Raw genomic sequence first — 26434 nt, forward strand, 5'->3', positions numbered from 1 at the left:
CAAAAAAACCTCAGTTATAGCTGCAACCAGAACCTGCTCCTAAATAGTTACAAGTCTTAGCCATTTTGCTTTTAGCCAAAAGAGAACGCAGAAATACAGATTCCCTCAAGACAAACCAGTACATTTCTAACTGAGGAAAGGCTAGACAATGATGAAATCAGAGAGGGCTGGGACAGCATACTGTTGAACCAATCTGACCAAAAAGTGACCGTATTTGCCTGGACCACATGTAACTGCACTAGACACAGTGATGCACCGAGAGTTTACTAAGTACCAAGTTTGAACTGTGTTCCATTACAAGAAGAACCAAATGCCTAGAAGTTTTTAAACTCTCAAAGTTAAAATCTAGCTGGCTTGTTTTAAGGTACTTAGAATTTCAGATATTATATGATGAAGCTATTTCTCGCAAATCCTTACAAACATCATACCTTGAGACATTTTAGTAGAGAAGGCAAAAGAGGTGCTTGAGAGAGCTTATGCTTCCACGACGGCTGCAGCCTCACGACGTGGCCCAGTAGCAAGAGGGCGGATAACCGAGAGGCGGCCTTGCCCACGTATTCATTCATTTTGTCCAAGAGGTGCTGAATATGCACAAGAACAAGAGAACTGATCTCAGTAAAGCTGGGGAAAGTCAAGGGACCCCAAGGAAACACTCATGTAAGTACATGAAGTGCACACGAGGAGAGGCAACAGTGACCAACTCCAGTCTCTCGAGTCGTCACTTGGATGTAAAAAAGGGTCATTCAGGTAAAGAGATCAAACTCAAGGTTTTTTTAAAGCCAAGCAAACAAACATACTGTTGTGTTGCATGAGTCCTAAGAGAGGGCAGACAGTCTGCAACTCCTGAAAAAAAGTCCCCACAATACAGGTCTGTAAGTGGGAAGGAGACTCCTCTGTAGGCCCTCTTTCTGAAATACAAATAGGCCACTTCTTAGAATAACCACTGTTCTAATAAGTGGAGGCTGCTGAAGTTTCAGGGGATCCTGCTGGAAGCAGCTACTTATTGCTACCAGGGCCCTGCCTTCATGGTTTGGCCCCAGATATAACTCAGGTAGCAGGAGAAGTTAAAATTCAGCCCAGAGTGGAAACAAAACAAAACAAACAAAAAAAACCCCCACCCAAGATGTACTGTAAAAGGCAGACAGTGGCAAGGCCTTCAAATCCCAGTTAAGTAAATCACCAGTACACACAAACTCAAGACAAATCAAAACGTGCAATTGCAATGCTTTGTTAGCTATTTACCATCAACAAAAATAAAAGCAAAAACAAAACATAAAGGAGCCTTCCAAGTACCTGGTGCTTGGAAAGAGCACTAGGCAATTAGCCCCATGAGGTACCACACTTACAGCTTTCGCCATATGGATTAAAAGTCTAAAAACCCTACTCAGAGCACGTGTTTAAAGACGGGTACCTTATGGATCATCGTCACTGTACAATTATAGCTTAGGATCACAGGATTTCTTCTGAGAGCAAGATCTGTGAAGGCCTCTGAAATATGTTGTATTTTGAAACCTTTTCAGGAAACAAAAGTCCTGACGACTATTTGTACGTGTAGTTACAATCTGGGAGCAGCAGCATCAGTGGCACAAGGAAGTGGAAGGAGTGAGCTCCAAAGAGGCCGGGCATTGGGGCTACACAGATGCGGTCACAGCCCCCGGAGAAACGGGGCCACTCAGCACCCAGCAGGTACCTTATCATGGGGCTCTTGCAAGGTAGTCAGGATGTGCAATACAGGCTGAGAGTTGGTTTCCAGGTAATAATCCACCAAGGTGTTCACAAGCATCGGACCACGGTCTAAAGAAAGAAAAGGACTGTTTATAATAGTTATTTCCTCTAACATTCTAAACTTACCTCAAATATTAATAGTTGCCAGTAACAAAATCCAGAGAATGTTTCTTTGTACACTACCCACAGTTACATGAAGTGTTGTATTTCTGCTTTCTAAAATGAATTTAGGTTTAACAACAGGATAATATCAAGTTTATATGCCTAAGTAGCCATAGTTCAGTTCAGTTGCTCAGTCATGTCTGACTCTTTGCAACCCCATGGACTGCAGCACACCAGGCTTCCCTGTCCATCACCAACTCCCGCAGCTTACTCAGACTCATGTCCATTGAGTTGGTGATGCCATCCAACCATCTCATCCTCTGTCGTCCCCTTCTCCTCCAGCCTTCAATCTTTCTCAGCATCAGGGTCTTTTCCAATTCTTCACATTAAGTGGATGAAGTATTGAGCTTCAGCTTCAGCATCAGTCCTTCCAATGAATATTCAGGGACTGATTTTCTTTAGGACTGACTGGTTTAATCACCTTGAAGTCCAAGGGACTCTCAAGAGTCTCCTCCAGCACCACAGCTCAAAGCATCAATTCTTTGGCGCTTTCTTTTCTTTATGGTCCAACTCTCACATCCATACACGACCACTGGAAAAATCATAGCTTTGACTAGAAACACACCTTTGTGTAAAGTAATGTCTCTGCTTTTCAATATGCTGTGTAGGTTTGTCATAGCTTTTCCTCCAAGGAGCAAGCGTCTTTTAATTTCATGGTTGCAGTCACCATCTGCAGTGATTTTGGAGCCCAAGAAAATAAAATCTGTTGTTGTTTCCAATGTTTCCCCACCTATTTGCCATGAAGTGATGGGAATCAGTGAACTATGAACTGGAATGGGCGAATTTAATTCAAATGACCATTATATCTACTACTGTGGGCAAGAATCCCTTAGAAGAAATGGAGTAACCATCATAGTCAACAAAAGAGTACAAAATGCAGTACTTGGATGCAGTTTCAAAAATGACAGAATGATCTCTGTTTGTTTCCAAGGCAAACCACTCAACATCACAGAAATCCAAGTCTACGTCCCAACCACTAATGCCAAAGAAGCTGAAGTTGAATGGTTCTATAAAGATCTACAAGACCTTCTAGAACTAACACCCAAAAAAGATGTCCTTTTCATGATAGGGGAAGTGAAGTGAAGTGAAGTGAAGTCGCTCAGTCCTGTCCAACTCCTTGCGACCCCATGGACTGTAGCCTACCAGGATCCTCAGTCCATGAGATTTCCCAGGCAAGAATACTGGAGTGGGTTGCCATTTCCTTCTCCAGGGGATCTTCCTGACCCAGGGATCGAACCCGGGTCTCCCGCATTGTAGGCAGACGCTTTACCGTATGCAAAAGCAGGAAGTCAAGAGATACCTGGAGTAACAGGCATGTTTGGCCTTGGAATACAAAATGAAGCAGAGCAAGGGTGAACAGAGTTTTGACAAGAGAACACACTGGTCACAGCAAACACCCTCTTCCAACAACACAAGAGACAACTCTACACATGGACATCACCAGATGGCCAATACCGAAATCAGACTGATTATATTCTTTGCAGCCGAAGATGAAGAAGCTCTATACAGTGCGCAAAAACAAGACTGGGAGCTGACTGTGGCTCAGATCATGACCTCCTTACTGCAAAATTCAGACTTAAATGGAAGAAAGTAGGGAAAACCACTAGACCATTCAGTATGACCTAAATCAAATCCCTTACGATTATACAGTGGAAATGACAAATAGATTCAAGGGATTAGATCTGATAGAGTGCCTGAAGAACTATGGACGGAGGTTCGTGACACTGTACAGGAGGCGGTGATCAAAACCAACCCCAAGAAGAAGAAATGCAAAATGACTATCTGACAAGGTCTTACAAATAGTTGTGGAAAGAAGAGAAGTGAAAGGCAAGGGAGAAAAGGAAAGATATACCCATCTGAATGCAGAGTTCCAAAGAATAGCAAGGAGGGATAAGAAAGCCTTCCTCAGTGATCAATGCAAAAAAAATAAAGGAAAACAACAGAATGGGAAAGGCTAGAGATCTCTTCAAGAAAATCAAGAGATACCAAGGGAACATTTCAGGCAAAGATGGGCACAATGAAGGACAGAAACAGTATGGACCTAACAGAAGCAGAAGATATTAAGAAGAGGTGGCAAGAATACACAGAAGAACTATACAGAAAAGATTTTAATGACCCCAATAACCACAATGGTGCGATCACTCACTTAGAACCAGACATCCTGGAGTGAGAAGTCAAGTGGGCCTTAGGAAGCATCACTACAAAGCTAGTGGAGGTGATGAACTCCAGCTGAGCTATTTCAAATCCTAAAAGATGATGCTGTGAAACTGCTGCACTCAATATGCCAGCAAATTTGGAAAACTCGGCAGTGGCCACAGGACTGGAAAAGGTCAGTTTTCATTCCAATCCCAAAGAAAGGCAATGCCAAAGGATGTTCAAACTACCACACTATTGCACTCATCTCACACGTTAGTAATGCTCAAAAGTCTCCAAGCTAGGCTTCAACAGTACGTGAACCAAGAACTCCCAGATGTTCAAGCTGGATTTAGAAAAGGCAGAGGAACCAGAGATCAAATTGCCAATATCCACTGGATCATAAAAAACAACAACAGAATTCCAGAAAAATATCTATTTCTGCTTCACTGACTACACTAAAGCCTTTGACTTTGTGGATCACAACAAACTGTGAAAAGTAGCCTTAAGAGCACATGAAATACTGTCTCCTTTTTTAAACTGTTCTAGTGACAAAAATAATTCATGCCTATTGTTAACAACTCAGATGATGTGAAAGTGAATAAAACACAAGTGACCGTTTCCCTCACCGCTGGCCTCACGAGCCACTGCAGAGACAAACTCTCCTGGGTTTGGTTCCTGTCCTTTCAAAGCTTCTCACTCTGGCAGGATCATGCACACACAGCCCCACGTCCAGACATCCTCCGTCTGTGTATGTGTCTCTGCCACTCAACAAGGTGTTGCGGAAGGTGTCTCCCTCCTTCCTGCCGTCACGACCCCTTCCACAGCAGCACCGATGACCTGCTCCCTTCTCTGCGCCGAGCTCCTCGCTCTCCTCATGGCTCCACTGTTAGTTCAGTCATGCACCTACTGAAGGGTACTTTGGTTTTTCCAAGTTTTTGTTACATTTCATTCAAGTGAATGAAATATGGAATCTTATAAGCGGACCAAATGGCATGTGCTTTTAATTAATGACAGATACTCCAAAAGGGGTAAACGCCCATGTATTCATTCTCCTGCTAACAGTGCCCATTTCTATGACCAATATTTGATTTCTGCCAATCTGGTAGGCAAAAAAAGGGTACTGTTTAAACTTCTATTTCTGTGATTAAAAAGAGGTTCCGGGTGGCTCAGTGGTAAAGAAGCTGCCTGCCAATGCAGGAGACACAGGAAATGCAGGTTCAATCCCTGGGTCAGGAAGATCCCCTGGAGGAGGAAATGACAACCCACTCCAGTATTCCTGTCTAGAAAAATCCCATGGACAGAAGAGCCTGGTGGGCTGCAGTCCATGGGGTTGCAGAGTCAGACACAACTCAGCATGCACGCAAGCATGTTTCATATTAAAAATGACATATGATTTACAGATGAAACGATGTACCTGGGATTTGTTTTAAAATACCTGTGTAGGGGGATGTCAGGGAGGTTCACTGAAACAGTAAAGGCTGGGCACGGGGGGTTCCTTATGTGAGTCTTACTTCTATGTTTGTAAGTTTATGTGAAGGGACTCCCAGGTAGCTCTGTGGTAAAAATCTGCCTTCCAATGCAGGAGACGTGAGTTTGATCCCTGGGTGAGGAAGATCCCCTGGAGTAGCAAATGGCAACCCACTCCAGTATTCTTGCCTGGGAGACCCCATGGACAGAGGAGCCTGGCTCCAGTCCGTGGGGCTGCAGAGAGCTGCACACAGCTGAGCACCTGAGCATGTGTATGGTGCGGCCTGTGAACAGCTCCGCAGCCAAACACTAGCACCACACAGAACGAATCCACCCGCGCATGCCTTCTCTTGGTGGTTTCAAGGACTCTCTTCAGAAGATGAAGCAGCTAAGCAGGGCAGGGTCTGCCTTACCAGAATTGAGATTCTCTTTAAAGACCGCTGTCACGTCGTCACGCACACCCAGCAGCGGGGAGTCCAGCATGGAGAGGAGCTCCCCAATGCTGGCTTGCTGGGCCATTATCTGACACGAGTGTGCTCTGCTGCTTCAGGATGTGCAGTAAAGACTTGGAAGGGTCTTCATCGCTGCCACTACCAGACTGAAAAAAAGAAGAGGAATGCTGTTATAAAATGGCCCCATTTCCCCCCACAAAAACCTACTTGCCAGACAAACCGAGCATGTATTCAAAGCAGTGAAGTTTGTCCAGAACACTGTTGATAAAAGAAGCTAAGGAGTGTAAAAACGGGGTTCTTGACAAATTTATGAAGAGGAGTTCTAGGCAATGCAACAGAGAGAAACCTAATTATTAAAAGAAAAAAAAAAAGACACCCGTTGCAATCATCCCAGAAACTTAGTAACAGGACTAAATCGAAGTTTTATTAATTACTGCTGATTCTACCTTGGGTTTAGGCTTCAAATCACTGATCCAAAGAGTAGATAAACCATTTTCAGAAGAACTGAAAGAATGCTATCTTCTTGATAACCCCATCAGTGTCTAGAAGGCAGTATGGCCCGTTAGGTCACAAGTGTATGCGTTTGAAACCTGACTTCAACCAGGGATGGTTCCTCTGTTTTCAGTTTATGCCCCTCATTTCAGACACCGATCCCACACTCCAATGTTGCCAGTTACAGCGAAGTGGGTGTGAGTGAACAGGGGCATCAGGGCAAAGCCTGCACCTTCAAATACTCCGTCCTTTATGGCAGTGAAGCAGTCACTTTATATAAAAAAGCAGCTCACTTTCCACATGTCACTAGACACACTTATAATCATTCATTCCTCCCCACTATGGTTTTTAAAGCTGTGTTTGTAAAAACAGCTACCATTTCTTAGACAGGCACTGCACACCCTTCACAAACATCATCAAATATACTCCATATATAACTACAGTATGATTGGTTCTTTTATCCCCCATTTTACAGGGAGAGGAACAGAGATCAAGCTACTTGCTTAGTGTCACAAAGCTAGCAGGAGGCAAAACCGGGGAGAACTGAAATTTGACCCCAAATGTACTTCACTCAAACCCTAAGTCCATAAACATTACATTAAACTAACTCGTGGTTTTGATCATCACAGTGACTGTAAGGCAGGCAAATATTATCTTTATTTTACAAACCACAGTATGGATATTCAAAAAGGATAAGTAATTCTGCCAAGGTCCCACAGTAAAGCAGAACTTAGATGGCTCAGCTCTTAGACCAACAACTGTATATGTCACTTGCAGCCATTAAAATATGCTCTTAATTTGTTTTTGCTTGTCTTTGAGTAAGCTCAAGTAACAGTTCTGGGACTGGCGGTCCAGTGACTAAGACTCTGTGCTCCCAATGCAGGGGCCCAGGTTTAATCACTGGTCAGGGAACTAGACACCACATGCCACAACTAAAGATCCTGCATGGCCAATTAAATATTAATAAATAAATAAAAATACATACTTAAAAAAAGGAACAGTTCTCAGGCTTCAGTATGTATTAAAATCACCTGAGATCTAACTTTCTGGGCCCATTTCGGAACTGAATTGTGGACTCAGGAATTTTCATTTTAATAAGCACTCCAGAATAATTCTTTCAAGGGTAGATAAGCCCCATTTGAGAAATACCACTCTAAGGCATAACTGTGCTAACGAAGAGTTAAGCTCCTCCTACTAGAATGCCAAATTTAAAGGAGCAATGACCCCTGAAACTGGTGAGTATTAACTTATTATTATCTATGCTCTTGTTTAATTACAACCTGGTGATATTCACTGATTTTTCTCTTGGTGAATCAGAAATTCATTAGCCAGAAAGATCAATTAAAACACACAAATGAATTTTTGATAGCAAATCTCGATATAGAAAGCATACCGTATGATACAAGTATAATACAAATTTATATTTACATAAGTATAAATCCGACAGGTAAATCATAAAGGAAGTCATTTCAAAGGACTCAGAAATATGAGACCATAACCACTAAGGTTTCACTGTAAAAGTTCAAAGCTGAAAACAGAAACAAATTTCACCTGATCGTAAGTTGGATTAAATTAAATTTACAAGTGAAGATAATACCAGCCTGTCCGGGTTTATTGTCCATTGAGAGGATTAAATGAGGTAACCTCTATCACACAGTTAAGCACCGTACCTGGCACAAATAAACACTGAGTGGTACCCACATATCATCATTATGAATGCTGGTGACAATCTTTGGGTCACCACTTTCAAAATGACTTTAGCAGCACATTTGTCTAGCTGATCCCCACATTCATTTCCACTTCGGGTAACTCACAGAGGATTCTTAGACTTAAAGGTATTTGGCCCCAAGTTTGGTTCCGTGCCAGTAAAGCGGATGCCTACCTTGTCTCAGGCTCGGGAGGCTCCTGAGTCTGTCTTCTGTGTGCTCAGAAGACAGTCTTGTCAGAGCTGCTCCTCCAAATGCAGGCAGCCCGGAGCAGAGTGACTAAACAAAGATGGCGCCCGTCCAGTCAACTTGGCGGTACTCAGGGCTGACCGTCACGGACCACCTCACTTGTTTTTCAGATTGTAATTTAGGTATAAAGTCTGATTTCTGGAGCCTACTCTTTCCAAGTGCTTTACAGAAAGCGAAAATAACATTTTAGTCTAAAATACACTCGTACATTTTTTTGGCAACAAGCTTTTGTTGCTCGTCTCCTCAGTTCTAAAATTCTACCTTTCAATCATATTTTTCTAATCCCCAGGAAAAATATAAATCATGGGCTTTTTGTGGGATTTTTCACTTAAGTGCCTCAAGTTCAAGGATTTTTGACATTCTAAAAAGCCCTCTCGGGAGTTCAATCATAAGCCTTTGGAATTAGTTCCATGACTGTAATATCTCTCATTTTTAAACTTATTCAAATATTTCCTGAGGGGTTAAGTGCAGGGTGCTAAGTAGGGAAGAAAGTCTTAGCATGTGCCATGAAGAACCAGACACACATGAGCAGGAAATGGACACGGTTCAATGAGTACAGAAAGGAGGGAAGCGACCAGCTCCAGCTGGATGTGGTGGGAGTGCGTGAGTTGCACACATGTTAAACACACTTTACAGCCTAGAGGAGACAAGGGAAAAGTCACTGAGAGGTTAGCACCACAGGCTCATCAGGCATCGCTTTCGCCATGAAAGTCTTGCTTCCATTTTGGAAGTAACCAAGCATAGGAAACAGAAGACGGGAGAAGCCGAGAGTTCAGTATCCAAGTCCATACATTTCTGTATCCTACACACCAAAGCAACATTTTGTTTAGTTTACTATTACCGTTGGGGGTCACACAGCACAGTGCAGTGCTATCAATGATGCTGTTTATATTAGGGAGTGATGACTTTCAACACCCACTCCCCACCCCAAAACCTGTCCCTCTGCCAGTTTCCTGGACCTCAGTAACAGGCACAACCATCAGTCTACAGCCGACGTCTAGGTGACATCCTTGACTCTTGCACCACTCTGACGCTCACATCTAACCCGCTGGCAAGCCCACTGACTTCCCCTTCTGTCTCCCCCCAGTCCGAGCCCCAGTCGTGTCCCTTTAACGACAAGGGACCAGCAGTCTCCATCACTCCCCTCCCCTACACCACCACCAAGACGCTGAAACAGGGAAATCAGACTCCACTGCTCCCATGTAAAATCATCCAGCGGCTCCCCACGGAGCTCACAAGAGTCAGCTCCCCTGTGGCTGCCAGGCACACCTGACCAAGCGGCTGTGAAGTCCCACTGCCCCCGGCCTGCTTCACCGCACCCTGCCATCCCCTGCTCGAGTCCAAGGTTTCTGAAGCTCAGGGAAACTGCGCCCTGCTCAGGCCTCTGCACCTGCTGTTGCCTCCGTCCTCGGGGTGCTTTTCTCCCAGATCCTCGTGTTGCTGTCAGTTTCAAGCCTCTGCTCAAAACGTCACCGTCTTGGAGAGGCCTCCCAGATCACCCAATCTAAAGCAACAGGGGGGTTCTAAGTCACTACTTCTGAATAAACCAGACTGAACCTCTACACTGGTAACCAGGTTTGATCAAACAGAACACTCAGCATGGTCTCAACAAGCATGGAAAAGAGGGATTTAACAAAGTTTGATTTTAGCTTCTATTTTTGGCCCAAATCTGGCTGTGGCCTTGGTCTGTAGGACTGAAAGGTGAATGGTCAATCACCCACTTTAGCAGCATTTCTGGGACCCCTGACTGTGTATGCGTGACCAGCAAGGATATGTTAATGTTACCATCATACGTAATCCATACAACGTCTGTAATGTGGACAGGCAAGCATTTAGGATTACTGTTAATATCGGAACAAAGGGAAAACATTCTAAATGAAACATCTAAGCTTTGTGTTTTACAAGTTGAAATTCCATCAATACAATATTTATTCATTTATTTTTATTAAAAATAAAAGCTTCAGTTAATATGATTTTTATGTTCGAAAATAAGGACTTTCAAACAGTTAAATATATTAATGAATATCAAGAAGGTAGGTTCACTAGATAGCTTTACAAATAACAATAGTTATTCTTTGAGCCAAATGTTTATAAAACTTTTAACAATACTTGGCTACACAACAGAAATTAAAGTATACTTTAATTCTAACTTTTCCAGAATTTTTACATTTATTATAAAAAATAATGATTTAATAACTTCATTTAATTTGTAATCCTAATTTGTAGTCTTTCAAGAAAAAGTCAGATTTGGGAACACCACATGTCTTGTGAAGGTGAATTAAAAATAAAATGCCAGCTTGTTACCTAAATTTTAAAACATGAAAATAAAACCCCAAACCACAGTCAACAATATCCACGATAAATAATCTTCAAGTCAAACATAAAGAATATGCAAAAAACAATGTTAAGAAAAAAATGAAATACTCAAACACACTTTATACTCACTAATCAAAAGTTTCAAAACAGATTTTATAAAACTGTTATTGGAAGACAATTTCTTGTTGTTTTTGTCTTGTATTTTGTGTCTATGGGGGCTAAAAGTTTAAGCAAAAAGCTTTTCAAGATGACTGACATAGGCTGTCAATAATTGTTACGGTGGCTTTAAGATGAAGGATCCTTGAGGCTTGACCAAGCTATGAATCCCAGGTACAGGTTCCTTCTAAAACATAATTTACCAGAAACTCGCCTGAATTCCGTTCTGCCTTGTCCACAAAGGTTAGTGATGGGACTAAAAGTGGCAGCTGAAGAGGAACATCTTCCTGGTATCACACTTGTGCTAACACGGGAGCAATCCAGCAGCTAACGGTGCTGACCAAGTACTTTTCCTACATTAAAATTTCAAACTTTAACTATATGACTACTGAAATGTAAAACAAGTGCAATATTGAAAAATATTTAATATAGTCTGAGATTTCTGATGTGTGACAATCAGCTTGGGCCTCGAGGATATGAACAGGACCATCTGACACTGGGTTCAAATACATATTCAGTGGCCTTCCGGCAATGGACAGGGTGAGGTACACACGAAACGCGTGAAAATGGGACTTCCTTGCACCACTAGTCCAAGGTTAAGAACCCACCTGTCAGTGCAAGGGACCCAGGTTTGACCCCTGGTCCAGAAGATTCCACATGCTGCTGGGCAACTGAACCCATGAGCCACAACTACTGAAGCCCATGCACTCTAGAGTCTGTGCTCCCCAGCAAGAGAAGCCGCCGCAATGAGGAGTCCCGCTTGCCACAACTAGAGAAAGCCCGTTCAGCACTGAAGACTGAGTATAGTCAAAAATAAATAAAAATTTTAAAAAAAATTTGTTTTGAAAATGAAAAGTCAAACTCAGAAAGTCTTCCGTACTTGTAAGGGAACAATGCTTCTTCCACCTTCTTGTGAGTCTAATCTGTATTAAGACCCTGTTTGTGAACAGACAGCAAGCTTTAAGGCAAAAATCCTCACCCTTATTTCGTAATTCTTATGAGGTAAGATGAGGCAGGCAGTGACAATGCAGCAAAGGGCAACCAGGGCGGCATCAGATGAACCCCACTCGCCGTCTGTGTACAAAGACAGCGGACTTCCCATCTTCCCCATGCCCCTCCTGCAGATAGAAAGCTGCTGCCCTGCGCATGCCTGCCTCTAAACGCAAAATCTTGCTCAGGGATCACTCAGGCCACTCAGGCTACACTCCCAGCCACAGACATGACAGAGCCAGGATATGTAGGAAGGATATATTCTAGGACTCTGAGAATCCTCCAACAACTAGAAACCACGATATCATATATCTCATCCCCAAAAAACTGATTAAGACAAGTAATAGATAAAGCCATGTTAAGATGTAAATGCTAACTCATTAGCTCAGGGGTCCTCAGCCTAGTTTGTACACTAGAATAACCTGGAAAGGCTACAAAATCTTGAAGCCCAGGACTCACTCCAGAGCAGGTTAAGGGGCGAGGTCCAGACAGTACATCTGGTTTGTTTTTATAGATCCATGTGGGTTTTAAAGGCACAGCCAGGGTTGAGAACCTCTGTGCTAGTTAAATGGCTTGCTCAAACACTCAGGATTCAATTTTATTTAGTGGTTAAAACCAAATTTTGCTGTTCAACAGAGATGATTTGAGTCGCGGGTACACCAAGTACCAGCTATACAACCTTAGGAAAATTATGTAACATTTTGGAGCCCAATTCCTTATCTGCAAAATGAAGACACACCAAAAGTATGGCTGTGAAGAGGAAAATAAATAACCACAGAAGGCACTTAACACCATGCCTGGCACTGAATAAGCCGTTAATAAATTACCGGTAATTTGACTAATTACATCACGGCACAGAAGGTCCAGTTACTGGCAAAAAGCTAAAACCACCAACATTATATCCTGAATGCAAAGAAACCTCTCTGCACCAGTGCAGCCACAGACAAGATAAATGGTTCTCCCCTACCTTCCCGCCAGCTGCTGCGCTGAGTTTACACCTTACCTGTTCTGGGGACAATTGGTACTTCAGTTTCCTGTGCTGTCAACCTGGTGTCTTTCATGGTCACTGGAAAGAGAAAACACATATCTGTAAATCACCATCTCACGCTGCAGTGAGATTCCAGACGCCGTCAGAGGGGGTCGGGGTTTACCAGCTCCCCGCTCCACCCCACCCCTGACAGGTGGCCATCTGGTTTCCACTGGAATGAACACTCGGAATCACTGGATGCATGGGCCTCTCCCCATCTACATTTCTGAACAGCTGGCTGCGGGAAAATTCTTTATATTGCGCTGAACTTGTAAAGTCTGCCTTTCGTTAACTGTCTTTATTAGAGCTATAAATGAGTGGGCAGTAAATGCACGGGCAGGACAGGCTCTAGAATTAGAGCTCGGAGTAGAAAAACTCAGGCTCCGCCACTGAGCAGCCGTGTAACTCTGGCTGGCTGATCGCACATCTCTAACGTCTAACCTTAAATCCTGTCATCCGTACGGAGAGAAGAGTCGCAGCACCTGCCTCCTGAGGCTGTGTGGTGCCTGCTGCCTTGCAGCCCGCAGCACGGTGCGGGGCAGAGGAACTACCCGAGGTGCCCCAGGAGTAAGAACAGCGCCGGGCATGAAGCACTGGGCCCGCATCAGCCCCCCGCCCCCCGAGACCCTACCCTACGAGCCTCACCTTCTCTCAGCTGACCCATGTGCTCCCCACTTCAGGACCAGGTATGAGCTGTCCCCGTGCCCAAGAGACCCGACCTCTGCCCGCTCCCGAGCTCAGTCTTCACCCTCAAATTCTCCACTTGAACAAGCGCTTCCTCAGAGAACCCTTCACTTCCCTCCACTCACGCCCTGACCAAGTCAGGCCTGGCACATGCTCTCTGTAGCCTGTGTTTCTTGGTGTCACTGACCACGACCCGATTACAGAAGTGCAATGAGTTACTGAGCGTGTCCCCATCACCAGCACAGGAGTTCCAGGCAAGGAAAGACAGGAGCTTCCTCACACTGTATCTCCTGCACTGCCACAGTCTGGGACTTGCTGGCGGAATGACTAGGAGTCAGAATATTTCTTAAATAAATGTACAAAGCTGAACTCAGCCTTCAAAACAGCACCAACTCAACCTAATCCCTCTGCATGACAAACATAAAATATTTGAGAACAGCTAGCATTTTTCTATTTTCTTCTCCTGCTCTCTTTTCTGAATTATATTAAATATCCATGTTTAACATGATATATATACATTCCAGTTTGCTTTTTAAAATGTGGGTCCTTCCAACTACATTTAGGTACAGCCTGATTAGACGGTGAGCTCCACGGGGACTGGACCACCTGTTGGGTCCACTGGTGGACACCCAGGGCCTATTTCAGTGTCCGGCACCCAATGGGCAAATACCCTGTGTGGGTCAACAAAGAGTTCACCAGCTTATTTGGTAGCCATTCTAGGGTGGGACATAGACATGGCAGCTGAACCTCATACACAATAAAGGCCTAATTACACTCAGCATGGAAGAGCCGAGAAGCAAGCCCTTCAACATATGATCCTGGCCAAAGTTGAACCAATGTGTCGGGCAGCTCTCTCGCAGTTAAAACTTCATGCTCAGATGATGGGGTAATTATCTTTCCTTGTGGAACACATTCTAGGCATTCAATACCAGCGTTCCTCAGCAGCATACTCCAAGTGTGTGTGCAGAGCTGGGCAGAGAATGGCCTTCCGAGGAGGCCAAGCAAACCATTCGGACAGGGAGTGCTTGCCCAGCCACAGTCACTCCACCAGAAGGGCTGCAGTTAAAACCCTGGAGCCTCTAATCTTGAGAGTGTTAAAATCAGCTGTGAGTCCAGGGAGTCATGGAGACTCCTCTTGCAATTAATCACAGCTGGATGTTTTACCTGAAAAGGAACATCTACGGCAAGGGTAAAATTAGGATGTAATACCAGATGCGATCTCGTAGCCTGTCCAGCCAGGATCACTGTCACAGATAAAGAAATTGGCATAGAAAGTCAGAACGGTTTTTGTCCAATGCTCGACATTAAGACTTCACGTCTTTACCACGATGCTAAAAGATGGTAATGGTAGTAAGTGTTGGCGAGTCAAGGGCTACCTGCCATTATTTACATTTGGAAGTGTTTACCTGTTCACTTATATTTAAATCCTGCCCCGTGGAGATACTACTAGAGAAAATCATGCAGCCTGTGAACTTCCTGCTCAAAAGTGAGGAATGAAGAAGACCCTCCTCAAAAATGTGTCCCCCTGAGGGGTTAGGAAGGAAACACCTGTCAGAGTGTAACAGGGCCAATCCATGTTCTTACCTTCAGAAGCCAATTTAAAAAGGAAACGTGCCCTCAGACCTAGACCCTTCCTCTTTGATGTCTGACCCCAAAGCAGTATTCTCATCTGCAAGCAACACGGTAATTGCCCTTCTACAAGGGCAATTAAGAAGTCTCTCTGAATAAAAACAAAGGGTAGGTTCCAGGAAGAAGATGAGAGCTCTGTGCTTCAGTGTTTTGAGATGAAGCAGGAGGAGCATAGGCCACCTTGTTTTCACATTTCACCTTCATTTCATTCTGTAGATGTTTACAGAGAGATGGCCTATACACGGGGCCACACACGGGCTCCAGCTAGACCAGTCACGCGGCGGTGTCATTTAGCAGGACCTGCACACACTTTTTCACACATCTCTGCCCTAGCATATCTCTGCATTACAAGCGGTGAGAGAGCTAAGAGCTGTATACACCTTCATGAAACACTTGTGGCAGGTACCCAAATGCCTTTAGAAAGTATTTTATCTGAAAATATCAGTTGAATATTCGGACTTTTGGAAAAAGTATTGTGTGTGGCCTTCTCACCCCTGGGACTCTTCAGAACCACAAACCACATAAAATATGTAACTATGTATCACATCGCCTAAGATAATTTCGTACAACTTGTCTATGATGTAAAAACAACTACAGGTATAATAAAGGCAGGCAGAGGCCTTTTCACTGTAACTTGTTTTCTATACTGAGGTTTTTATCTAAGAAAGTTCAAAGACAATTCAGATACAGGTTGCAGCACAGATGGACTATGTCATGATCAAGTCCAGCACAAACAGAAGAGAAACATTACACCAGTAACACAGACAGTAATAAAACGTCAATGATATACTTTATACAGTCAGGCCTGGCTCTGGCTCCGTAACGCTCAGGTGATTTCTTACAGGAATATTCTATCAAGTGAATACAGTTGTCTTCAGCACAAATGCATCTAAAAAAGGTAAGATATGAGCTTCAATTCCCCTTCCTACTTCTGCACGGAAGGAAATATCACTCAAGTGTGTGAAAGTGAAACAGCTGAGAGCAAAACCTGGCAACATGTACCGTCATGTGTGATGTCAATGGTCTCAGCAGTTGTGGTCCCTCTCAAGGTTGTACAGACAGAGGAGGAGCTCCAGGTTCTCCATGCAGAACGTTAGCCGTCAGGGACCCGAGGGGACAATCTGCTGGAGTGTACAGCCTACTTCATAGGTGGATCCTCTAGTATCTTGTCTGCAGGGAGAGACACTGATTTTGGTTAGGTGTACGTCTTCTATAATATAAGGCACTTCCCTGGTGGCTCAGTGGTAAAGAATCTGCCTGCAATGCAGGAGAAGCAAGAGACACAGGTTCAATTCCTGGGTCAGGAAGATCCCCTGGAGAAGGAAATGGCAACCCACTCCAGTATTCTTGCCTGGGAAATCCCATGGACAGAAGGAGCACGGCAGGCTACAGCCCATGGGGTTCCAAACAGTTGGTCTTGAGTCAGTGACTAAAACAACAGCAACCACCACATCATCTATAAACAATGTTTCTTATGTTTTAACTTTCTATTAGCATGAACAAAATTATTTACCAAGAAAATAAACCAAGTGCCATGTTTCAAAATATAGAGCTTCTCTTAAAATAAATCTGAGCAAACTGTAAGTTTTCTTTAGGTTTCAAGTTCAAGGACTAAAATAGAAAACTCCTAGGGAATAAGGGCACAAGCTTTGATGGTCTAGGACTAACACCTGTGGGTCTCAAAGGTGGTCCTCACATCAGCAACACCCATCACTTAGGGATTTAAGCCTGGTCTGATACCCCTGAATCTGGAAGTGGGGTCTTCCAGGTGATTCTGAACCACTAGTCTAGGAAGAAGGGGGAAGGCAAGAAATATTAGATACATATATATTTAATATATAGATATACTTTTGAGGCTCAAAAGGAAAAAAAAATAGATAGTGGATAAACCTTGGAAAAAAGCCCAATGGAATTCTGCCAGGTGCTAAAGGTACACAGGGACTGAATGCTAAGCCTGACAAGCATTTAGCAAGTTACACACCTGAGTTCTCCACTTAAAACTTCTTTTAACGTGACACCTAAGGTTGATTTCCCAGTGAAGTGTAAAGAATCTTTCAATATAGAAGTTTTAACAAAAAGATTTATAGTACAAGCAGTACATAGTCCATCTTTAAAAGACAGGCCTTTCCTGTCTGTGGGTTGCTTTTGTTTCTGAAAGTCCGAGTCCATTTTTAAGAGCAATAAACTATTTGGAATGATCAACCGGTCTTCAGGCTGGGTCTGTAAAGTTCCTATTCAAATTTTCTTATCTGTGTGAATTTTGTTGGAGCTGATGGGATAGAAAAGGGTATTTGGTCCACAGCTTCCCACAAACTCTCAGAGGGGAACTGAGGCCCCCAAAATCTTAAGAACCACTGACCTTTCAACTAGTTTATGAGTTCAGCAGTTCAGACCATTTATCAAGTGAAAGATTAAATGTGTGGGTTCTGGAGTCAACCAACAGAGTTCAAATCCTAGCTCAACTCACTGAATAAGTTACTGAAGCCTCCACTTTCTCATCTCCCTATCCTGCCCCTGAAAGGTTTCGGGAAGAGCTAACAGGATCATGAATGTCAAAGACTTTAGCACACTGGCATTGTGCCAATAAATACAAACAAACTTTATTATAACAATATTACTACTACGCAAAATGTACTGCTAGGTACATAAGGCTTACAAGTCAACACTTAATAACTTATATCTGAAACACTGATAAAGTCATTCTGTAGTTTAAAATGGATACACTTGATGTTTCTCGCTGTGCCTGTGTGCTCTGTACTCCGAGCAGCTCAGGTCTTAACCACTGAAGACAGTAAGGTCATGACATCTGTTCTTTCTCACCGCGGTCCAGTGTGCCCTCCATCACCAACAGGAGAGTAAAATTATCCCTTGTCACTCAAGACACTTCATGGGCTCTACTGCCATCATCTCTCCTTTAGGAGGTGACCTGTGAATTCTAGGTCAGTAACTACCATGTCTTGTTTTGTATCAAAACTAGGTTTTTAAGGCACTTTACTCATTAGATGACAATCTGAATTCATTCAACCTTTAAAAGCGTTGTTAACCTTTTGCTACTTCCCTGTATAGAACAAAAGTTAGTACTACACAAGAGAAGTACCAAGAAATAAGCAAGGCCCTGGGATTATACATGTTTTATATACACGAAAGTTTTTGTTTTTTTTTTCATTCTCCCCCCTCCCAAAAATAGACACTAGACATTAAATTACTAATGTTTAGGAACTATAGGCTTAAAAAGCGAAGCCGATATATGTATACCTATGGCTGATTCGTTGAAGCTTGACAGAAAACAACAAAATTCTGTAAAGCAATTATCCAATTAAAAAAAAATTTTTTAAAGCAAAGTAGAAGAGGAATAATCTAAAATTGTTGATGGTAATTTTAGACCAATTTAAATGGGCTGAAACCTTTTTCAGACCAATGGGAAAAAATAGTTTTTTTCATATACAAACTATATGAAACACAGAGGGAAAAATTCAGTGTTTAAGTATATGCCAATTATAAATATTTATTTTTAAGCAAAAAGCTAGAGGAAGAGGTTTAAATGCTATTGAGTACACTTTTCTTTCATGCTTCCAGCTACTTAATTGATAAAACTAATACCAATAAAACTAATCTCTCAAAAAGAGATTTATAATGTGAGGCACTTACAAGGAATATCTTTTTATTTTATTTTTTTTATCTTTTTCTAAAATGTGATAGGAAAGGATAAAAACTCAACAGGTTGAGCTAAAAGTCGCCGGTTTGCTTAGTTATTATAAAGCCATTTAACACCTGATTCGATCAACATAGAATGTTTAACTTAACCCCCAAAGGACTTGAAATCTATGTGACTTTTAGAAAAGCTCGAAATGGTTGATGTATTGCTGTATTTGGCTCATCTGCAGTCAAGAATATCTAATTAATTCCAGGAAAAGTTAATTTTAGTCCACTAAGGCCCTAGAACCTGGAAAAGAATGGTACCTGCACCTTAACAAACTTTAAAAGAAGACACCCGTAAGATCAAGTCAGCTGTACCTCAGAGCCCCAAACTTACCCACCACTATATACACCAGAGGTTAGAAGCTATTTTAAAAAATGCCTCTGCAGTGAATTATAAATTAAAAGAAAAATAGCCAAACTGATAACTTCAGCCACTGGTCCTCAACCTCTGGTGCCATCACAATCACCTAAAACTTCTTCCAAAATATATACCCAGGGTGTCCTCAGCGACATATGCAAGCTACCTGTACATGAAGGTTTGATAGACACTACTGTTAAGAGATCTCTCATTTCCAGCAATTTCATTATTTTACAGACAGGAATACATTTGATCTGTCCTAGTCAAGACTGTTTAGTTTCACTTCACAAAGGAGAACAGAAGGCACCATGTTACACCCGCAGACTGGGATGTCTTCACCCTTAAGGATCCAATCAGGCTGAGTACAACTGAGTCACAGGATTTGAGACACTCCAATTTAACGGAAAACAAGTAACAATGTGGGTAGCTGCCTAGGAATCTGTCTAACTAGGAATTTAGGAACATACCAAAGTCTTTATGACACCAGGAAATGCATGAAGCAGAGAAAGCTTACATCATTTGCCCTTTCACGCACATGATGTAAGAGTATTTGGCGTAAGATATTAACTTTAGTAAGAGGATATTTCCCATTTACATCTTCTATAAACACACCTTAAGTTTACACCCGGTGGTTAGAGGAAGATTCTGCAGCTCCCCAGGGCAATAGCAAAAGATGTTTCACTGTTTCTGAGGCGCCTCATTTGCTTGATGCACAACCGTTAAAGTTTGCATTTCCCCACACGACCTTAAATCAGTTTCCACATTTGCATATTCCAGGTTTACTCGGGAATGTTCATCTTAAGAATCACAGGTGGTTGCTCAGTAAATCAAGGGCTCCCACAAGGTTGGGTTTTATAATGCTTCTCGAAATTTACAGCCCCATTTTGTCAACAAGTGCAAATTCAGATGACTCCAAGTTGATCCCCAAATTATAAATCCAAGTATCTCAGAAGAATATTATTCTATTTTAGTACTTTTACCAGCTTAGGCTGTGTCAAGTGAAGTGCTATTTCTATGCTTTCTATAAAAAATCCGGCAAGGATTTTAGCACAGCTTCTTTCTGCAATAAACGCATTGGTTTTATGAAAACATCAAATACTTTCCAGCCTAATTTAGACTACCGTGTTTATAGTCACAACACTGCCATCCCAAACAAAAGCTAAGGTATGTGGGCAAGTGGGCCCCTCTTCAAAATTAAGCACGCACACACAGGCACTTATGCACAAACCCTGGCCAACTGATTAACTCTAATCACCTGATCAGAAAGAATGACAAGTTAGATCTGATCAAATAACAGATAAACGAGAATCGTGTTAAGTACAAACAAAGACAGGAGCGCAGTCTTGGAATCAGTCAGACTCCAGTTCCAATCCCGGCTCACAGAATCCTAGAGGCGTGACCTTGGGGCACGGTACCCTAATCTCTGAGCCTCAGTTTCTTCATCTGAGAAATGGGAGGGACTCCTGGTGGCTGCCTCTCCCCTTTGTCGCGAGGGCTAAAGGAGGTGACGACTGCGGAGCCCTTCCACAGTGCTTGCTCGATCAACAAGCTGCTGGTGTCAGGAGGACCGCGCCCCCTCCAAAGCCCCCACCCCCACCCCTCCAAACCTAGAACGCCCGAAGCAAAACTCTGTACCAGGAAACACAAAGAAACAGCTTTAATTCTCAGAAGGCTCTCTGACTGCCGGTTCTTCATCCTCCAGTTCCTCAAATGAATGAATGAGCGTCTAGGAGTGGCTCTGCAAATAGCTGTCTCTTAAGAATCACCTCTGCCGGCTGGAAGGTAACTGTCTTTCACCACCAATTAAACACCCAGAAGCACACCTGGAGCGAGGCACACACGCTCATGCAAATTTCAGCGGAGACACCGAGTCCGGGCAGGTCCCCGAGGCCCACAGGCTGACTCCATTCATTCCCCGCCCACCCACCCCCACCCCGACCCCTCTCATCAAGCTCTGGCACCAGCCCCGACCCCTCAATCCGGACCTGCCTCTCCCGCGGAGGATCTCTCCTCGGCTCTCCACACCCTGCGGGAACCTGTCACCCCACCGAGCAAGGGGCTGGCAAAGCGGCCCACCTCACCCCCTGTCCTCGGCACCGCGGCCCGGGGGAGTGCAGCGGTCCCCTCCGCCGCCGAGGAGGAGCCAAGTGCCGACCAGGGCCTCCTCTCTTCCCCCAGAAACCCGCCAACCCCCGTCAGGCCCCGTCGGAAATAGCGAGTAATAAGAGGGAGGGGAAAGCTCCCCGAACCCCCCCTTCCCGGGGTCCCTTCCCCGGCAAGTGAGTGCCTTGCCCCAACCCCACAGGGCTTCCCAGACTGGGGTCATGGTGCCGGGACTGCCCCGAGAAGACCCCCGCGAAAAGGAAAGGGCGACACCCCCGTACTCACCCACCGTCTCCTCCCCCTCAGCTGTTTACCTCACAGTTCCTCCAGCCTACAGGGCGCCGCCATCTTGGACGTACAGCACCTCCCCCCCGTCGTGAAATGTCCACGGCCGCTGCAGCCTCCGCCACGAAAAAGAGTCCCCAGCCGCGCCTCGCCTCGCCCTCGAACCCGACGACCGTTGACCGTGGTCGCCTGCCCCTTTGGAAAGAAGGGGCCGTTCTGCTCATTACTGGTGGTGCTAACCGGTCGTGAAAGAGCCAAGAAGAGTTGTAAGGTAGGGGGTGTGGGGGGGTGGGGAGGCGGGGACGGGCGGAAGGATTCCGAAAGGGAGCTGCTGAGAGATCTTGTGACTCCGAAGGAGGCAAAAAGAAGGGCCGGCGCGGCGGGGAGGAGCCACGCGAGAGAGCGAGGGGCGGGGAGGTGGTCACGTGACCCGGGCCGGGAGGGAGGGGCCGTGCAAGAGGCGTAAACAAGTTGTCTGGGCTGGGTGTGGTTGGGGCGCCTCCTGCATTCCCGAGGCTCGCACACCCGGGTTCTTCACGACCGAGGGTCTCCCTTGTGCCTGACCGCAGATCTTCCATCTTGTTTCCCAAGGAGGCAGTGGGACCCCCGTGGGAGAAGGGCCTGCGGAGAATCACACTGCCTTCTGCCCCTCAGATTGCTAGCGTTTCAGACACCCGGTCACGACATCTGGGGAAAACCACCCTAATCAGAGAGGGCCGCTTTCAAAGCCCAGCCCCTTCATTCAATCCCTGCCCTGCTCCCTTCCTAGCTGTGTAAACCTGGGCAAGTTTTGAAGTCCTTTGAGCCTTAGTTTCTTTCTTTGTGAAATGGGCGTAATAACACGAGTGGAGTGAGGATTCAGGGACATAAAGTATGGAGGGTGTTTAAGCACAGTGACCCGTGCAGGGTAAATGCTCACAAGATGATGGTCCCCGAAGGCAGGTTGTGGTCAGCTCTGTGACTGATCCAGAGCAGGGTGAGAGAGGCCGCAGTCTAACTGAGGCATCTGAAAGGCTTTCTGAAGGAGTGCGCATCAAGCTAGGCCTTAAAAGAAAGGTAGGTTTTAGGAAATAGAAGTGGGAGAGGCAGTTGAGAAGGAAAGAACTAAAAGAAGCTAGTAGCGCCTGGGGATAACTCTGGGTGAATTATGGAAACCATTTGGGTCACAAGGCAAGGCAGTGTATGGCTTAAGGGGCCTACTGTGAGAGTGGCCAGGGTTCCAGGAAGCCCAGCGTGGTCCCAGGTAGGACTGCTGTTAGCCTTTTAGGGTTGGAGAGGCCCCAAGAGAATTAGAAAAAGGCCTTTTCTCTGGGCCCATAGCCCATGTGAGCAGAGCCCAGGCTGTACCTGGGCCCTTAGCCGCCCATACCCACTTCTCCTGGGGGCCCTTGAGCAGTGCACAGCCTTTATCACCGTCCTGGCTTACGGGGCAGGTGGGCATTGACCTGGCAAATCCGCCAGCCTATCACTGCCTGGAGGCAGCTGGGGAAGCCAAGAGGGGGTTGTTCCAACAGACCAGAGTGTGAACACAGGTTTCTGCTATTGTGCTAATGAACTGAGCCTTGGTTTCTTCCTCTGCAACATAGGAGTTTTAATATTAATCATGATGCCTACCGAATGGGGGTTTGGGGTGGATTTAACGAGACCTTAAGATGTAGCCAGCATAGAACCTATTTCAATAAATGTTAGTTTTGTTAGCATTTGTCAATGCTCTCACAACCGGCATCCAATCACTGCCTGGAGTCAGTCCACCTGATGCTAACTTCTGTGTAGTCACCCAGCATAGCTAGCCTGGGCCCAGAGATGGAAGGACTGGAGGAGAAAAGGGGAATGCCTAGGTTCCCCTAGTCCACAAACCATTTCACTGGAACAGATTCCTGCCTTGGCATTAGCCTGTGACAAGGATTCGGGCACAGTCTGAATCCCCCAGTGATCAGGAGGGATGGAGTCGGGGGATGGGCATGACTCCAGAGCTCCAGCCCAGGAATCCCCTTTCCCCACCCCCCTCTTTCTTGGCTCAGTGACCTCATCCTGCTGGAATGCTATCCTCCATGGAAGGGAGCAGTGATACACGAGCCTCATCAGCTCCTGATCCTCAAGGGGGCCATAACTGCGCTGTTACTGTTTATACAATATCTGGGAGAAGAATGGTAATAGTTCTCTCAATATGGACCGCTAGGGGCTTGTGAGAAGAGGCTAGGAGGAAAGGCAGAGGCAGCCCTGCCCCTGCTCAGGGGCTGGCTCCATGTTTTCTGCTTTTCTGGGATTGATTTTGTCGTTGACTTGTTGTTCAGTCGCTAAGTCATGTCCGACTCTTTGTGACCCCTTGGACTGCAGCACACAAGGCTTCCCTGTCCTTCACTATCACCTGGAGTTTGCTAAAACTCATGTCCATCAAGTCGGTGATGCCATCCAACCATCTTATCCTCTGTCATCCCCTTCTCCTCCTGCCTTCAGTCTTTCCCAGCATCAGGGTCTTTTCCAGTGAGTCAGTTCTTCGCATCAGATGGCCAAAGCATTGGAGCTTCAGCATCAGTCCTTCCAGTGAATATTCAGGACTGATTTTCTTTAGGATGGATTGGTTTGATCTCCTTGGTGTCCAAGGGACTCTCAAGAGTCTTCTCCAACACCACAGTTCAGAAGCATCAATTCTTCGGCGCTCAGACAGCTGTTAATCAGACCGCCATCTTCTATATACCTTCCTGGAGCTTCTCCATGGCATGAGCTTCCAGCCAGGCTTTCTCCAACCATCATGTCCGCACTCGGTGACAAGACAGAAGGGATGAGCCCTAGGAGGCAGGTGGCACTGACTTGATGTGTGTGAGGCACACCTGTGCATTTGCCTGGGCAGCATCTCCCCCTCCCCCTCCTGGGACCACAGCATCAACCTCAGGCATCTGGACCCATCTGGCCAATCTCAGATCCCAAGCATCCAGCTGAAGGGATTGGCACAGTTGGACATGTGACCCAAGTTGGGCCAATCAGGGTGCTTCCTTGAGTGTTTATACATGGATGATGAAAGAGATGTTATCTTTCCTCTGGGGTCATTGAACCAGGATAAAGCTGTGGCCCTCCCCTTCTCCCTCTCCTACCTCAGGCTCCATGAACGCGCTAGCCAAAAGATGGAAAAGATACAGAGAAAGAGAGAGATGAAAAGAGAAATGTTGGTTGCTCTCCCCTCAATTTATGAAGTCCCTGAGGCCAGCTTCACCCTGGGCTTCTGAGTTCCTTGAAGCGAAAACTGTTTTGGCTGATGCTAGTTTCAGCTGGGTTTCTGTCCTTCCCAAAAGGCCTTCCAGATGGAATAAGATTTGAAGGCCTTTGGAAGGATCCCACTAGTCAAAGTTACATCCTTTTCAATGTCACAGGGTCATCCATTTGAGGGGTCCTGTTGCTTCAGCTTTCTGCATGCAGCCCCCTGCTTTCAGGGGTCAGCCATCTCCTGGAGGATGGCATCCAACTTTCTGAGAGTAGCCCTGAGGGCCCCTCACAGCCCTGGCCTCTTCAGCCTTGTCATTGTCCTCTTGCTGCCTAGTGCTGTCAGAATGGACACATATATGTGTACAAAGGTATGCAGATATTTTTAGCTCATGTAAATGGATTATGTCATAGATGGCAATCTGCTTCTTACTTTTTGCCCCCCTCAGCATTGTTTTGAAGCCCATGCGTGTTGCTCTAAATAAATCCAGCCAGTAGCTTCTGTTGACAATTATTCAGTGGTATGGATCTACCCCAATCTACTCTCGTGTCCCATGGAATGACACCCAAAGCCCACCAGGAAAAAACCTGTGATAAACCTCAGTGTACCTGTTCCCTTGAGGCTTCCCAGGTCGAGCTAGTGGTAAAGAACCTGCCTGCCAGTGCTGGAGACCTAAGAGGTGTGGGTTCGATCCCTGGGTTGGGAAGATCCCCTGGAGGAGGACATGGATCAGCCCACTCCAGTATTCTTGCCTGGAGAATCTCAGGGACAGAGGAGCCTGGCGACCTATGGTCCATAGGGTCTCAAACAGTTGGACATGACTGAAGTGACTTAGCACACATGCACGCACCTGTTCCCTTATGGGTCCAGCTGAGAACTTCTTTGGGATACATAACTAGGAGTAAAACTGGTGGGTCATAGAGTATGCATGGACTTACTCTTTTTTGCTGTTTTTAGAGAAAAAATTAGCTTTACAGAGGTATAGTGAACATACAAATGATTAATGTTATATCTTGATGACTTCTCACATGGCATACACCTCTGGTACCATCACCAGAGCCAAGGTGCTAACTGTACCCATCACCCCCAGATATTTTACAGACTTAAGATAACACCGCCCGACTGTTCTCTAGGACAGCTGCCCCAGTTTACAGTCTCACTGTAAGTCTACAGAAATGCCCACATCCCTGCCAACAGTCTTCAACTGTGAAGTATAATAGGCCTATCATGGTGATACGTTCTCTTTTTAACTTACCTCTATTAATGAGATGGAGCATTTCTTTATGTTCTTGTTAGTCTTGTAGGTTTCATGCTCTACAAGTGGCCAATTCTTATCTTTTAACTATTTTTCCTCTAGTAGAGTTACTCTGTTTTCTTTGTTGATTTGCAGGATTGCAACACACAGAAATGTGTCCTTCATTGATTGTAGATATTTCCAGTGTCTTCCCCCATCTGTTATCTTCCTATTAACTATTACTGTATTGTACTTTGTTGAAAAAGAGACGTTAATTTTGGTGTTGTCGACCCCTCCTCCTCCTCATCGTCCTCTTTCTTTTCTGACCTATGATCTGGGTTTTTGGGGTTTTGTTCACGGATGCC

The 26434-nt window shown here is 44.9% G+C and overlaps 2 protein-coding genes across 6 annotated transcripts in view; one reads left to right on the top strand and one right to left on the bottom strand.

Moving 5' to 3' along the window:
- TSC1 (TSC complex subunit 1) overlaps positions 1–21801 on the bottom strand; it is a 52176-nt gene extending 30375 nt beyond the window's left edge. For 2 of the 5 annotated variants that reach the window (XM_043469941.1, XM_043469937.1), the window contains exons 1-5: positions 21637–21724; positions 12855–12917; positions 5904–6088; positions 1691–1794; positions 429–581 (exon numbers count right to left, since the gene is read on the bottom strand). In XM_043469941.1, the coding sequence (XP_043325876.1) occupies positions 429–581; positions 1691–1794; positions 5904–6009 (363 nt within the window). In that variant the 5' untranslated portion in view covers positions 6010–6088; positions 12855–12917; positions 21637–21724. Of the gene's footprint in view, positions 1–428; positions 582–1690; positions 1795–5903; positions 6089–12854; positions 12918–16193; positions 16362–21636 lie in introns of all 5 variants that reach the window. The other 3 variants (XM_043469940.1, XM_043469939.1, XM_043469938.1) reach the window with 3 other exon arrangements.
- LOC122442531 (formin-like protein 14) overlaps positions 7654–26434 on the top strand; it is a 28020-nt gene continuing 9239 nt past the window's right edge. Inside the window, exons 1-4 of the mRNA XM_043470383.1 lie at positions 7654–7669; positions 13399–13564; positions 21107–21466; positions 21658–21907. Of these exons, the coding sequence (XP_043326318.1) occupies positions 7654–7669; positions 13399–13564; positions 21107–21466; positions 21658–21907 (792 nt within the window). The remainder of the gene's footprint in view (positions 7670–13398; positions 13565–21106; positions 21467–21657; positions 21908–26434) is intronic.

Source organism: Cervus canadensis, chromosome 5 (assembly GCF_019320065.1).
Source record: "Cervus canadensis isolate Bull #8, Minnesota chromosome 5, ASM1932006v1, whole genome shotgun sequence".
In the NCBI taxonomy this organism is placed as follows: Eukaryota; Metazoa; Chordata; class Mammalia; order Artiodactyla; family Cervidae; genus Cervus; species Cervus canadensis.